Source organism: Telopea speciosissima, chromosome 2 (assembly GCF_018873765.1).
Source record: "Telopea speciosissima isolate NSW1024214 ecotype Mountain lineage chromosome 2, Tspe_v1, whole genome shotgun sequence".
NCBI lineage: Eukaryota > Viridiplantae > Streptophyta > Magnoliopsida > Proteales > Proteaceae > Telopea > Telopea speciosissima.
Genome location: NC_057917.1, coordinates 9,076,465 through 9,092,699, shown reverse-complemented (window position 1 = coordinate 9,092,699; position 16,235 = coordinate 9,076,465). Strand labels below are relative to the sequence as shown.

The following is a 16,235-nucleotide window of genomic DNA, read 5'->3' as shown; positions in this document are numbered from 1 at the left end:
GCTACCTGCACTTCCTTCGCCATACCCTTAGTTTCCTTCTTCCTTCACCAAATGGGGGAGAGCTTTAGAACTGATCAAGAAGTTCACAAGAAGCCGGAGTGCTGCTCGTGGTTTCAGGGCAAGAAGAAGAAGAAGACAAATTGTGTTGCTTGAGGGTGATGCTAGTAATTAGAGAGCGAAGGGATGGGGCCCTATTTATGGAAATTTCACCTTTAGAAGAAGACAAATTGTGTTTATTAATTTAACTTTATTGGTCCCCCCCCCCCCAAATCTCTTTGTCTCCTCTTTGTTGAAATAATGTAAGTATTAGACCGCTTATATAATATTTGGTAGTATAATTTGGTTTATGACCGTTGGGAAGAGAGATTTCCTCTTTAGTGTTATGGACAAAAACATAGGGACATTTCCGGAAATCAAATTTTTAACTCCATTTAAGAATTTACTTTTCCACCCTTTTCTTTGATTACACTTAATTGTCTAATATGGAGAGATTAAAGGGGTTTACAGTATAGCTCCCCGTACGGGATCCAGATCCTCTACTGCCGAGCTGTCCGACAGGACTGTGCTGTCCAAATACTGTGCTATGCGCAATGACCATCTTACCCTCACTCAGGTAAGGCATTTGGGCAAGGGTAAGATGGACATTGCACGTAGCACCATGTCTAGATAGCACAGTCCTGTCGGGCAGCTCGACAGTAAAGGATCCAAATTGCCCCGTACGTAGAGATCAACAATTCTTCTTTCATGATTTTTTTTTTTCGCTTTAAGGAAGGCTTTTCAGCCAAATTTATTGAAACAAATTAGATAAGTTCCTACTGGATAAGAGGGCAGGACTTACAACAAAAGAGGAGAGATGTAACAGAGAAACCCCTTTTGCTAAGGTAGGAGCTTCCTTATTAAGAGATCTAGGAAAATACAGAAAACTAAAATGAACAAAAAAAAACTACTTGTGAGATCCAAAATATGTGAGACTAAAAGAGAGGTAGAGGTGGACACTTCGAGCCAAGAGAAGTCCATCCCTGAACCTCGGCTTCCATAATAGAGGCAGATAATTATCTTCTTTCATGTTAATACGTGTTTTTTTTTTCTCCTTTATATGATATAATGCTTCACTATTTAGTGGAATTAAATGCGTTAGTTTTTTATTTAATTATTGGTAAAGAAATGGGTTAGTTCATATGATAGAGAAAGTTATATACATCTCAACGGTTAGATTTTGATTAAACTCTAATTCAAATTTTTATTAGTAAAATCAACAAAATATCACATGATGGAAATGAATTTAAAATATAAACGTATTTTAATTAAGTATAAACTGTACCAATATAATATTTGCATAGTCCTTACTCATAAGGATTTCTTTATATACTAATGTATGACAAAGTAAAAGAGCATACTCGATCAGTGCCCAAGGCTCCCACCATTACTGAATCTGGGGAGGATTGTAATGTATACAGTATTACCTTCGCTTTATGGAAAAGCTATTTTCCAATTTATACCTGCGATTATTAAATCGCAATGAAACAACCTTATCGTTGTGCCAAGGTCTGCCATCTACCATATGATAAGTAATTAATCATTATCATTGATTAGTCAATTATATCTTGATTCTTTCTATTAACTATGAAATATAAATAAATAAAATAATGTGGGAAGGCTTATGCTTTATTTGAATAAATGGACATTTTCAATTACGTCCAAAACTACATAAAAGTATTTAAAACAAAATATTGAGCAACTTATTTTAGACATCTAAAAACCTCACTTAGGAGAAAAGTTTCCTGCATGGGATGCAACACAGTGATCATATCCAGACACATTGGGGATGGTAATGACCGCCCCACCCCTATAAATGGTAGAATTTCCATCCCCAATGTACCAGCACATGTGTTCTCATTGTCTGATGCACACGTGGCCCCTGCGCTCCATGCATAGAATGGTTCCCCAATTCTATATTACTCTCTAATATCGAATTAAAATCCTGTGCAATACATGGCGGGGCGGCGGTGCACATCGAACGGCAAAGCAGAGACCATGTGGGCCATGTGTGCCATGTGGCCTCTGCTGTACCGTCGGATGTGCACTGCCGCTCCACCGATACTGCAGAGGATCCTGGTCCATCTAATCTCTATACTGCCTGCTGCCCTGCCATGTTTCCTCCGGACTTCCCTCACTTTCCCATTGTCGACCCTTTCCCAAGAAATGCTTCTACAAGGGGAGTCAAGGATTAAAGAATTTCTCTCCGCTTCGTGCAATACACCTTAGTAGCCCTTAGATCATCATCACCGTTAGATCTTAAATTCAAAATATTTTCGAGACGTTTGGTCAAAAGTCTTCGGAAAGAAAAAGCATATGTCAGCGACTCGGAACTTATATCGATGACACGTGGAACAATTTTCGCCTTTTGTTTTGAATCGGAAGTCTTGAAGAGCGAAAGAAACAAATACTAAATTAACTCCAGTAATAAACCTAATACCTCTATCCAAGGAGATGCAGACACATAGCTGAATAGACGGCTCCTGATCCCCAGGCACTCGGCATGCTTCAAGGAGCTTTTGTTCAATGGGCCCCACATCGCCTGAATGGATTCCGTTGATGCACCGTCGTTGTGGGGCCCACGTCTTGCTTCGCATTCCACCAACCCTCCTCTTTGGACCTTTCCCGATTAGCTTATAGTATTGGAGGTTAGTTTTGTCATTATAGGTATTTATGGTTTATTACCTTTTTCCGATCTTGGGGAAGCTCTCTAGAGATTTGGTATCCCAAAATGTAGTTAAAAGTTAAAAAGGGTAACAGAACTTTGTCCTGTACCATGAGTCCATGAGTCTAGTTTTTTCTCTGCCCCCTAATATTGAAGAGAAAGATAGACACATGGGAGTGCTGGTATAAGTTACATTCTCGAATAGAAAATCATTTCACAAGTTATAAAAAAATTAATTAAAAAAAATGACGTCTTTGTAATAAGGACTTTTTATGGTTACGATGATAATGATGACAGGAAAAGGGTCGTGGACATGGAGGATTGAAGTTTGATTGATTAACTGTCAAAGGAGAGGATGAATGGGATGTCCAAATATTGTATGATCATGTACATTTCGACAAGGATATGTAAGGGGCCCTATATGAAAGTCAACCAGAGATATCCAATTGGATGAGAAGAGTAGCCGATCCAGAGTCTAGGGACTCTCTAAGGTTGTCAATTCTAGGTTCGCATCAATTAGCCCAAATGAGTATGATCGAAAAAACCCCGAAATTGGATTCAATTGAATAATATTTGGTCATTCTCTATGCGGAGGTTCTATTTGATGGTCATTTAACTGAGATTGACAGATTAAGAGCCAGACTCAGCTGGTCATTTTATAAACCATATAAAATCCCTAATGGACCTAATTTACAAGATCATAGGTTTGTTGCTAATCCCAAATTGATAAGAATTTTGCTCTAATCCGATAGAAATAGTTGCTTCTCATTAATCATTGATGTAATATAGTGTGTTTTGCTTTCATATGTAATAATTAGTGATAGGTTATAACGCATTTTAGACATTTTCATCTAGAGTTTGGTTAGAATCTATTTAATAATTTATCATAGCAAATAAAATCCGTGTTTAATGGTAAATAAGGCAACAGCTAGCATTGTCGACACCATTTAGCTGAAATTTTCTTGTTTTCCTACACTAGCCTCTTTGCTCTTACTTTCACTCATTTATAATTATGTCCATGCGTGTCATATGAAGACCTCACCCCTTTAATTGGTGGAGGAGGTCCGTGATTAGAGTTGTGGAAAAAATTAAAAAGAGTTTATTTCACACCTAGCTGTCAACATTGAACTAAAACTATATTAATTATCATTTCTTGTTGTACATAAAATGTCTCAGTATCTAGTTCAGATGGTCACTGGAATTATACGAGGACCCGGATCTTCTCTAGCGCACATCCAACGGTTGGACGAATTTATAAATATAAGAAGTATCGAGATCCACCGTATTGGTTGATTCGATATGGATATTCTGTCGGGACAGATGGTGAGGTACCATCCCTGTCCCCATCTAGTTGGAAAAAAGTAGTGGAGATGGTAGCTTGCCATCTGTCCCGACAGACTCTATCTACGCATCTGTACGCGAGAATTTATTTGGTAAGGAATAATAGAAAATTATGTTGTTGATGAGTTTTTTAATCTAACAAATTAAATTTCAATCCCAAATAATAGAATTTTTAAATCATTTTTACCTTGTAGTGACCAAGTTTGGAGTGGCTTCGACATGTAGTTTCCAGGGGTTGGACTGTTGGAGTGGCTTCAACATCAAGGCAAGAGAAATACATATATAATATGTGAACCTTAATCAATTCTATCAAGCCCAATCGGGAAACCCAAAACCGGTCCGGTCTGATCCGGTCCGTTATTAAATGTGTTGGGCTCAAGTCTGACTTGACAACATTGGGACATTCTCGGTGCAAGGGTGCTATCCGATCAGGACTAACCGATTCTAACCCGACTCAGCCTAACATGTTTAAAGTCCATTTAGAGCCCATTTATTCAACCTGAATCGTTTAAGACCTGTTTATAGATAAATGTCTCATTAGCCCTTTTAGCACGATTAAACATCGATGCCCATCTGACTATTTATAAATGGGACAATGCCTAGCATATGAGGAGCGATTACTTAAACGGGTTGATCACAATGCAAGGTCCTAAAGTAGGGAAGACCAATTAGATTCGACCGATATTGACACCCCTATCACAATCCGGATGTCTATTGCAAGATTGAGCTTCCCATTGTTAACATATTAAAAGTCCATTGAACATATTACAAAAAATTGAAGGAATGATCTAGATTGGCCATCCATTTCGACATACGTATTGTGATGTGACAATTTTAACTAATGGGATACATATGGAATGATCTAAATTGGTGAGAGATCAAATTTCGAATTTAATCAAATACCTTTTCATGCTTCCTTATATTTTCTTTAGCTGTCCATGTCTTCGTTTCACATGCTTCTTCCTCTATAGTTTTAAAATTTTCAATGTTTTTTTGCCATTGACTTAACTCTCGAAGATGAAATTTGACCAGTGAGCAGGAGACCCTAGGTTCCACTTGCTCATTTGGAGAGCTAGCTTCAAACTTGTTAGCCAAGATCTTCTCTCCGAAAAAGAAAAGGTTTAAAAAAAATACTTTGTAATTCAAATCCTTTCTTTACCTTCTGTACCTTTTCCATCCACTCCTTATACATGAGGACAATATTGTTGAGGTCGGGTTTGCACATTTCATTTATGGGGTGATGTTCTTTGCATCGCAGTGCACAGCAGCACAGGTTGTGCCTAGACACATGGGGTGGAGTGGGGCGGAGCAGTAATTTTAGTCAATCGGGGAATGGGACGGCGGTCATTTTACCCACCCCATGTATCTAGGCACAGCTTGCGCCCCACTACAAAGAACATTTTCCCTTCATTTATTTATTTATTTATTGGTCTTGACATTTTGAAATGTACTCCTTTAAATAGTCAAGTTTAAAACACTTTTTTTAAGAAAACTGCATAGTAAAGAGAGGAATATATTTAAACAAAAATGTTACAAATCCTTTCAATAATTCATGTTTATTAACTTTGGTTTTAGCTCAATAAATAAGTATTCACAAATGTATGTATATAAATTCTCATACATGTACATATATTCAAGGAATATAAAAAATTAAGCACAATGCTGCAATCACCTATATGTATAAAACAAATCAACCTCCTCCTTGAAAAGAAAAAAAATCCACTTAAAAATATAATATTTGCTTCCATAGAATGTAACTATTTTTATTTTATAAAAGAAGAAGATAAACAATCCAATGATAAATGAATTAAAGGGAGAATGTTCTCTGAGCCGTAGCACAGGCTGCGCCCAGGCACATAGGCCTGCCATTCAGGGGACCGGGTGATCATTGCGTTCACCCCCATGTGCCTGGGCACAGCCTGCGCTGCGGCACAGAGAACAGCACCCCATGAATTAATCTATGATATCGACAGCTTGGACACATTTTTCCAAAAACTATTTTATGGTTCAACTTTTGACTTCTTTGGGATAATTCATTTTAGCCATTGACACTACAAACATAGAAGTCCTAAAATGCAGAGCTGTATAGAAAAATGAAATTTAAAACTTGACATATGGTTTACTTAAAGTGATGCATTCCATGCCATTGCCCATTAGGAGAGAGAGAGAGAGAGAGCAGGAGAAAAGTGTTGTGGGTGGAGAAGTGGTGATTGTGATTCATTACTAAATTGGAGGAATTATATATAGCTAAGTATCATAAAAGGAGATAGAAAATAAAATTGAAGGAAAGAAGCTTAAAAGTGAATGAAATGGACAAAAGGCCAAACGAAAGCTGCTTGGGAACTGCTATTAATTTATTGCCGAATAAACCTGGAAACAGTGGTGAGTCAACGGGGAATATACACCTTAATTTTTTAAATTTTGTAATTTTTTTTTTTTTGGTAAGAAATTTTGTAATTTTGAAGACATGCAAATGTTGTCCCATAATGTCCAACTCCAACTAATCTCCACCTACTCTCACATCCCGGTTGGACCACATTAGGCCATCGGTAGGGATGTAAGTCTGTCAATTTGGTCTGGCTTTGGTCAGGTTGAACCAATTTCAAACTGGTAACAGAGAAAATCAAAATCAAACCGTTAAACCAAAATATCGATGGGTTTTTTTTTAATTTCAGGAGGGGTTGGAAGGTTATTATTATTATTATTATTAGGGTAAATACACGTCACTCCCTGATTTTCAAACGAAACTCAAATCAACCCCCGATTTTTTAAAATACTCAAATCACCCCTTGTATTAAACCCCAATATGACAAATTAATCCCTACCGTTAGTTTTATGTTGTTAAATGATGATATCAACCAGTTAAATAAATTTAAATTCTTAAACTATCCTTGACATCCAAACATAGATTTTGATGGTAACACTATAATGCAATGGAAAAATAAGGAAAAGATGCAAAAAATTTATTGACAAATTCTATTGGATACTACACTATTATGGAAGAAACAGAGGGCATTCTTTAGTAATTTTCCAACCACAAAATTGGGGGTAGGCAAGCCAAAAGACCAGAATGCCCTATATGCGTGCTTTATCTTTCAATAATCTTTTTTTTTTTTTTTGGGTAGAATTATCTTTCAATAATCGAAACCACAAAAAACAATAGGTTTGACACAAAATAGCCAAACCCTAATTTTAAATTTCTAAACAACAAGAACAAGATGTGCATAGAAACCGATGCAAAAAAAGGCTAAAAATCAACAAAAAAAATTTATTGAAAAATCAAATTAATGAGGATAACCTACAAAAAATAAAAACCTAACTCTTACGTGTGCACGTAGTTAAAACTCAAACGTGGGCAAACATGTTGCCCAACTGTGTACAACCAAGAGACTTGAACTGGTAACCATGGACATGAAATGCACCACAGCTCACCAACTACACTAGACAGCTAGCTGTTGATCACAAACTTTAAATGAAGAGCTAACATTAACCCTCCCAAGATCCTCTTAATTAAGGCAACCCAATGGTAGTAATCAACCACAACAATTAGATACAAAGTTTTATAAACAAGGGCTAGGATTAACCGTCAAAGTGACAACTCTTCTCCAAGGAAAGATTTGAATGCACCGAAGGATCTGGAGTTTAGGGCATTGAAAGGTCAACATTAACACCAACCCAACCCCAACCCAAACTAAGGAAGGTGGGTATTGGCAAAAATGCTTTACGACCAAAGGGGTAAGAATGTAGTCACCCTCCCCCACCGTTAGATGATATAGAGTTCATCTATGAATATGAAGGGTTATGATGCAACCTTACAATGCTGGTAATTCTCCCTTTGAAAGGTTAATATTCACCCAATCTAGGGGGATAGGTGAATCTTTAATAGCCACATGAGGGAAGATTGGGAAATTATAATGGCTATTCCCAACCCATAGATTTAAGCTTTTGGCTTTCAAGGGTTGAGATTACATTACCCTAAATGGTAGCCACCGAAATAGAAACCATAAGGAAAATCTAAGCCTTGGAATGAGTTGGGTAATGATACTATATAGGGTCCAAAATCAAGATTTCATTTTAGTAAAAATTGGATTTAAGGAGTTTAGGGTGGCTCTTAAGTATTAACCACAAACCACTTTCACACTAGTGGAAGAAGGAATCTGGCGGTTCCACTAGGAGCCTCCAAAATAGAAGTGGCCACCAGATACAGAGTTGAAATGTGTTTTTTGGCAAAATAGCCTGACCTAGCAAAGTTGGGCCACGGTTTGACCAATTGGACAAGTTAGGCAAGGAAACCCTACAAAACAATGGAGAATATGCATTGTTCTACCATCAAAAAAAAAATATTCATAGTTCTTGTCTAGTACTAAGCTTTAAAAGATGAAAATCACCTACTAGTAAAGTTTAGTACAATCCGAAGGTCTTTTAGGCTATCAAACCCTACTAGGGGCAATTTGATCTTTAAGGGAAGTTTTCCAGTCTCCTCTGACGAGTGTTACCAAGTTGGTGAGAGGTTTAAGTTCAGAGAAGCCTTTCCTCTTAAAACTAAGCCCTACACACCATTCCAAGATTGAATTTCATCACAGCTCCGTGCATCTTCCAAGATGACAAAATTAGGTGTGTAATTATACTATTAAAAACCTTATTTGATTGGCTCAGATTATATACTAACCATTTAGATCATCTATATTCTCTTATTTAACTTTTTGTGCAATTTTATTTTTAAATCATGACATGATGCATGTGCTTAACCACCTAACATAGACTGGTGGTCCTAGATTTATGCTTTAGTGCACAGAAGAGGAAGAGAAGGGAACCTATGTAACCCTAAGACAAGGTGGTGGAGATTAAAAGGAGAAACCCTACAGATATTTACTGATAATGTGGTCAAACAAAAAAAGTAGGATTTTGAGAGAAACACCAACACGATGCGGAACGAGATGATGACTTGTGTTAAGAGGGTTGCCAAAGATATATTAGGAGAGGTGAAGGGTAGTCATCAAACCCCTAAGGAGACTTGGTGGTGGCACGATGAGATCCAGACAACCATTAAGACGAAGAAATATTGTTTTAAGACAAGGCAAAGGACTAAAGAACCAAAGATAAAAAGAGGTATTATAATACCAGAAACGAAACTAAGAAAATTGTGGAAACGAATAGGGCAAAGAAATATGAGGATCTCTCTATCAACCTAAACACTAAAGAAGGGGGAAAACTATATATAAGATAGCTCAAATGAGAGAAAGAAAGAGTATAGATTTCGATCAAGTGACGTGTATCAAGGGAGATGATGGAAAGATGTGGATAAAAGATGAGGACATTGTGAAAGATGGGATGATTATTTTTGCAACCTACAAATTGAACATGGGCCGAATAGAGATGACCCAGACAATTACATTATTCAACAAGACATGCACCACACACCATAGATTTGTACGAAAGGTTAATGTGGCGAAAGTTAAAGAAGCCTTAAATAAGAAGAAAATAGACAAAATACTAGGTCCAGCTAAGATTCCAATAGAAATGCGGAAAACCCTAGGAAGCTACAGGGTATATTGGTTAATCAATCTGTTTAACAGGAATATGAACACAGAAGATGTCAAATGATTTGAATTACACTATGAAGCTTTGGAAGAAAGTTATTGAAGCCCGTTTGAAAAGAGAACTATATCTCAACTAAATGGGGTCTCTTACATGGATCCTTACCCTCGAATAGACTATGTCCAAGACCTAACTCCTCCTCACAACTTCTCCTATGGTCATTTTAGGCTTTGTATTGTGTAGTGGTTGACATGATGCATGTGTTTAGTTTGAAATGTTTATTATATGGGAAATGCTCTTTGAACAACTAGCAAGGTACACTAGCAGTCTAGCACCTCTTTGGCTCTTTATCTCTCTCCTCTTTACATAAAATGACCATATTGTCCTCTAATGTACCCAATGCTCAAAAAACCCTATCCCTTACCACATCATAGAAGGTAAAATTTGTTAGTCCATCCCAAATTACTTATCAGCTTGAAGGCAAGGGTATTTTTTGTCATTTCCTCCACCCTTTACCCTTCTACGTCTGTAGCACCCCTCCTCTCCATTTCCTCCACCCTTTACCCTTCTACGTCTGTAGCACCCCTCCTCTCCATCTCTTCCCCCCCCCCCCAACCCCCAACCCCCAACCCCAACCCCAACCCCAACCCCAACCCCAACAGAACCAAATCGAGGTTTCCACAATTGTCACACCCATCTCGTTGGAACCTCCTATCCCTCCATCCCAAGGTGCATGCATTCAAGGACAACAAAGATCATTTATAAACCCAGTTATTGGTCTCCTTGCCAACAACTGGGTAAATAATTTGAAATCTGTAACTATTGAACAGAGACCATCTCAACACAAGTGGACATTCATTAAGGTCGTACGCCAGAACAAGTGCACAAAAAATTGATCTATGCGCCAAGTCCACACACCGGGTCACTTCCCAGCATTACGAAACTGTCGGCACAGATAAAACAATAGTTTCACATTCACCTGTAGACCTCCATTCGATATAAACTTCTAAACCAACAGAGGACGAAGACAACCCAACAACTCTCAACTATCATTCCTGTAGCTAAACAGACAAAGCCCAAGTGGGAGAGACAGATATTTAAAAACCGCTGCTAGGAGGTAGTAGCCGTGGTTTGAGAGAGGAAGGTGAGTCGGGATTTGGGAAATCTCCATTTCTGAAACAAAGAGGGTAACGGGGCGCTGTAATGTGTGTGTGTATGGGGGGGTGAGTAAACTTGTAAATGTGAAATTACCTTATGTACCCTCTAATCCATGTAAACATACTTTACACACCCATAGAAATACCAAATAATGGGAGAATAATGGGAGGTCAATTTAATAGGATTGCCTAGAATGCCTAACACCTTCTTGAAGCTTAAATTAGTCTAGCGGCAAGTAACCCTTTCATGAGGGTTTTCACTCTATTCCAAGTAACACTTCTCCTAGGTAACCCTTTCCGTGACAACCTGTGACATGGTGACCGACTTTAATACTAATTATTAGGTACTTGACTAATACGCCAAAAGCTCCAGAGCTAATGGAACGCATTAAATCAAACACTTTAGACTCTAGGGAGAAGGATATTCTCTCGGAGAATAATCAAATTTCTCAAACAATGACAAATTTTTCTAGTTTAGCATATCTAAAGAGTTTCTCTAGATATAATTGGTCTTAAAAGTTTCTCTAGACCCCATGAAGTTTCAGCTAAAATGGAGTTGGCTAATGGCAAATCAAAGCTCTGAATATCCCGTGAGAGGAAATAAACTTGTACATGTCAATATATTGCAAGACATATGATTAAATTTGACATCTAACAAACTTAAATTACTAGATATTCATATGGCGAAACTATTGCAGCTATTCCATTGAAAATGTGACATAACAATTAACAACCTCAAGCAACGTAGATCCATATTTCATGTGCATGGGCTTCAAAGAATTCTAAATAGATATATGAGTGATCAAGTACATGGGATGCTTTTCCCTTTGGCCCTGTCCGTTTTCATACAAAATGTTCCTTTTGAATAAAAATTTACAAGAAAATGTCGCATCAAATACAAGTTAAATTGTTTATCAATGCCACTATTTATATTTTACATCAAAACAAAGGGCAGTAAAACCTGTTCTATAGGAAGAGGAAAATTTTTCATCCATCTTATGCGGAGACAAACAGAGCCTTCACATCAAATGTTAATTGCAAAGCTATCCCTAGAACAGGTGTTGCAAAGGATTCAAGCTTCCACCAAGACCTAGATCGCTCAGGATTATGAAACAGAATTAACTATCCTGCATCAGGGAGGTTTGAGTAAAGAACCTAAAACCCCTACCTAACAGCCCAAATTTTTTTGCTAGAAAGGCCATATTAGAAGCTATATGAAAAAATAAAAAGGAAAACAGGAAGTGTTAACTAAAGAAGCTAAATTAGGTGCTTTATTAAAGTAAGATCTAAATCAAGATTCACTAGAAGAATTCTAGGAAAGAGTATTTTACAATACTTACAAAAAGGAGTCACCTAGGCGTCAAATATATGCTGCAGATCACAACAAAAGATCACAGACCTTGAATCTTGCAATTTGGCTTGCTACAGGGCTTATGCTAAAATTTCAGGGTTATGCAACTGCAATTAGAATAGTAAGATCTCTCCAGCTACTCAAACAGCCAAGAGACAAGGAGAAAAGAAACAGGCAAATAACAAACCAACAAGAATATTCAAGTATTTCTCAATAGATGCTCTTCTCAGCAAAACCATTAAAAACTGTATTTTAGTTCACCATTTTTTAGGGTTGTCTAGGCCTAGCGAGTCACTTCACTATAACTGTTTTACAATTTTGAGGGTTGTAATCTTCCAAGTCAATAGGCCTGGTGAAATGATTCACTTCACTATGACTGTTTTACCCTTGCAAAGGCTTTTCGGAAGTTGAAAAAAGATGGATACTTTTTGTAATCTCTGGATTCAACGCCGGCTTCCTCTTCCCGCTCTCCTCTCCAGCGTGCGCTATATCTCCTTGCCCTTCTACTGTTTCAGCTTCCCCAACTGAGAGATGTAAAGCAGTAGAAGAGGAAATAACAGAAGTCCTCTGAGAAGGGTTTATGTCAGTTTCGGACAGAGCAGGTGTCGCAACTGGTTGGGTATGGACTTGGAACTGAGTCTGATGTTTTATGGAAGAGACACGAAAGGAATGGACTGCAAGGATAATGGACAATGTTTGACAGCAAATGAGGTTAATTAGAAGAAGTTTTGAGAAGGTAAAGATGGTTGGAAAAGGTCACATAAAGAGGGTCACCGTTCATTTTCTCATTCTCACCTCTTGGAGTGTCGCTGGCCTGTAGCCGGTCGCAAATCAAAACCGAGGAAGGTGACCACGAGAGAGCTCCACAATTACCCGCTCCTCCTTCACATTATCACATATACGCGACGGCGATAGTGACAGGTCAAATGAGGACTTCGAATTCAAAGCACTACGAGCTAATAGAAAACAGAGAAATGAGGATCCTGAGGATCCTCCCTCCCTCTCTCTCTCTCCTACTAATTATGTAAGACTCATAAAATATTATCTACAGACTAAGGTTCAATATAGACATGGTTAAGGACAGGGTATAAGGAGTATTTCATTATACTAATACAGTTTGCACCCTGTTTATTATCAATCAAACCCTAAATAACTCCAACCAAGGAACCATATACTAGACTTTAACAGTTATAAAAGGTAAGACCGGGCTGCAAAGGTCGAGTGCAGTGCAGGTTCCCAAATGATTTTACACACCAAACCAACTCCACTAATGTAGTCCTAGATAGGTAGGAGACCTACTAGGAGCCAGATAACAGGATCAATAGCAAAAGGGGTTGCTGGAATGCTGGTTCGAATGGACAACACTAGGTTGTAGGTTAATTCTAGGGTTTAGGATGAGAATTTGAGAATAGGTCTTATATAGGTTTAACATGCAGGTCTAGGAGGTCTTTATGGGATAAAAATAATTGGATTTGGTTAAGTTTAAAATTATGCAATTCTGGACAGAATTGAGCTGCAGGTTTTGGGTTTAATGGAGTGGAGAAATGGAAGGGATAGAGTGGGAGTTATGAGCTAGATTTTGGATCGAGTGTGGGGAGAGGTGTGGGGGTTATAGGCTAGAAGTTTAGTTTGGAATTGATGGACAGATCTGAAATTATGAAGGAGTCCTAGTTAAGGTAGGAGTTGCAGGTTTAATGGATATTAGAGTTTGATGGATGGAGGGGGGTGTGGATTAGGTTAGAGGATGAAGAGGGGAAGGACATATGTAGGAAACTAAGATTACTCACTGGTTTGATCTCCTTCAGAGGCACCAGCAGCAGCTTGAAGAAGCTCGATTGAAGAAAAAGAACCTCCCGGTACTGGACAGACGCAAGGAGTCGCAGGAGTCCACCCACCCTATCCACCTTGAGATCTACAAGGATATACACTCACAAAGAACAGCAGCAATGGCAGCAAGCATAAAGCTAATTTTTATTAATCAAAATTCGTATCCAATGCTGGCCTCCCTTACAAACTTATATAAAAGACTCAAAAATAGATTTAGACATTAAAAAGGAATGGCCTAACCTTATCCCTAACCTATTAGGTAACTTTAACTAACTAGGAAACTAAAATACTAAAAGAAATAGACTCAAAACATGGCTAGACTTATAGAGTCCTAATCTAGCCCAACTTACATCACATGACCACTTAACCAAGTCACATGATCACTTAAATTGAACCAATTTGAACCGGTTCAATTAAAAAAACATAAAAATAAACTAAGTATTGGACTAATCCCGTATGCAACCTATGTAACCATATTTTAGGCCCATAAAAGTGGCATATTATATTAGAAACCCAAGGGATCAAAGGCCCAACATGTATGTAACCCAACCCTAGACTTATTCCCAATGAAACAAGCCCTATTTGGTGATGAATCTGCATCACCAACCCAGTAAGGGTCATAGACCAAACTAATAGGAAGGTGGGCACTGTGCAAGACAAGGCTTCATCAGACCTGCTGCATCACAGTAACTACTTCAAAGAACAGCCCAAGGGCGGTCAGGAGAAATGGACATAAATTCTATTTTCTGGTCATATGAAGCCCTCCGTGAAGACTATGCCAGGGGCATGATAGAGAAGGACATTCCAGCAATCCAGCACACCATGATGCAATAAAGTAATATAGACAAGCATAGGTTGGGGGGAAATAATTACAAGGATTAAAATTCCATCATACATAAGAGCTTAAGGCAGAAATCATATGCAATTAAATGGGTTCTTTACTAATCAGCTGGCATTGGGATCTGGAGGCCAAAAGCATCGATCATAATTCAGTTATGGTACAATAAAAAGTTTAAGTGGCAAGGCCAAGATGGTTAAGAGCTTTGCACAATCATACATTACCTAACAGCCATGCAACATCAATTACATCACCATGGACTTAACAACCATGTCAACAACCGCTCGCCACTCTAACAATCAAATAAAACTGATTTTTAATCTTTATTATCCAAATTTCACTTCTAATAGTACAGGCAAATTTTAACAACCAGAGAATCTCAAGAAACCACAGGAACCAGTGCAGGTATACAAGGAAATAAACTAGGTACAAGTGCAGACATAAAATGAAGGAAGCATACTATCTAAATATCTAATTAGTTCAGGACAGACTTCCATAACATATTCCCAACGATAAACAGACCAGCCCAAAATCTATTTCTTGTGGGTAGTTAATTAACCTGTTTGAAGCTTCAAATGAATTGCTCAACACAAGTACCCTGGGTATATCAGAATCACCAGGCTATGAAGATAATCGTAGACTGCAATCATCAAGTGGTACATTTAGATTCACAATTGAAGTACGATTAAACTGAAGGGACCATGTTTTCGAGGATAAGCCACACAATAATTAAAAAGTAGAACTACAGAACAAAATAGGGCATTGAAAAACAGTACTAAAGAAAAGGCCAAATAACACTCGGAAGTATGTTTTAAACAAAATCCTTATCCTCGAAACAAAATTAGACTAACAGAGAAAAAAAATGGAGGAAACCGATAATTTCTCACTCGATACCATCATCATTCTTGAGGAATCTCAACGTCGCCATCGGCAATCTCCTGCTGCAGATCTTTAGGATCCTTTCCATCAACCGTACATCCGACGGAGACGCAGGTACCCAGAATCTCCTTCACCGTACCGCTCAGTTCCTTAGCCATTGATCTAGGTTTCATTACTTTGGCAATCTCGATCACATCATCGAGAGAGATGTTTCCAGAATGTTTGATGTTCTTGGTCTTCTTTCTATCCCTCTCGGGCTCCTTGAGGGCTTTGATGACCAAAGCTGCTGCCGACGGCACCACAGAAACCTTGGCCTGTCGGTTCTGGACGGTAAGCTTCACCGTCACCCGAAGACCCTTCCAGTCCTTGGCAGTTTCTTTGGCAATGTCTTCTCCGATCTTCTTGGGAGAGAGACCGAGAGGACCAATTTTGGGAGCGAGTGAACTCGCCGCACCGACCTCACCACCTGTAACTCTGACGTACACATCTACGACCTGTGACGGATCAAACTTGGGAGGCATAGCTGCAAAACAGTGAGGACACCGTCGCAATCGCCAGAGGCAAGTGCGATCAAGAGAAAAAGCTTCTGCGAGCAAGAGAAAG

At 38.4% G+C, this 16,235-nt stretch overlaps 1 protein-coding gene across 1 annotated transcript; it reads right to left on the bottom strand.

Annotated features, from left to right (window-relative positions):
* Nucleotides 1-15,379: 15,379 nt before the first annotated feature.
* LOC122652501 (60S ribosomal protein L12) lies at nucleotides 15,380-16,235 on the bottom strand. Its single transcript, XM_043846262.1, has one exon. The coding sequence runs from the start codon at nucleotides 16,151-16,153 to the stop codon at nucleotides 15,653-15,655; it is 501 nt and encodes a 166-aa protein (XP_043702197.1). The 5' UTR covers nucleotides 16,154-16,235; the 3' UTR covers nucleotides 15,380-15,652.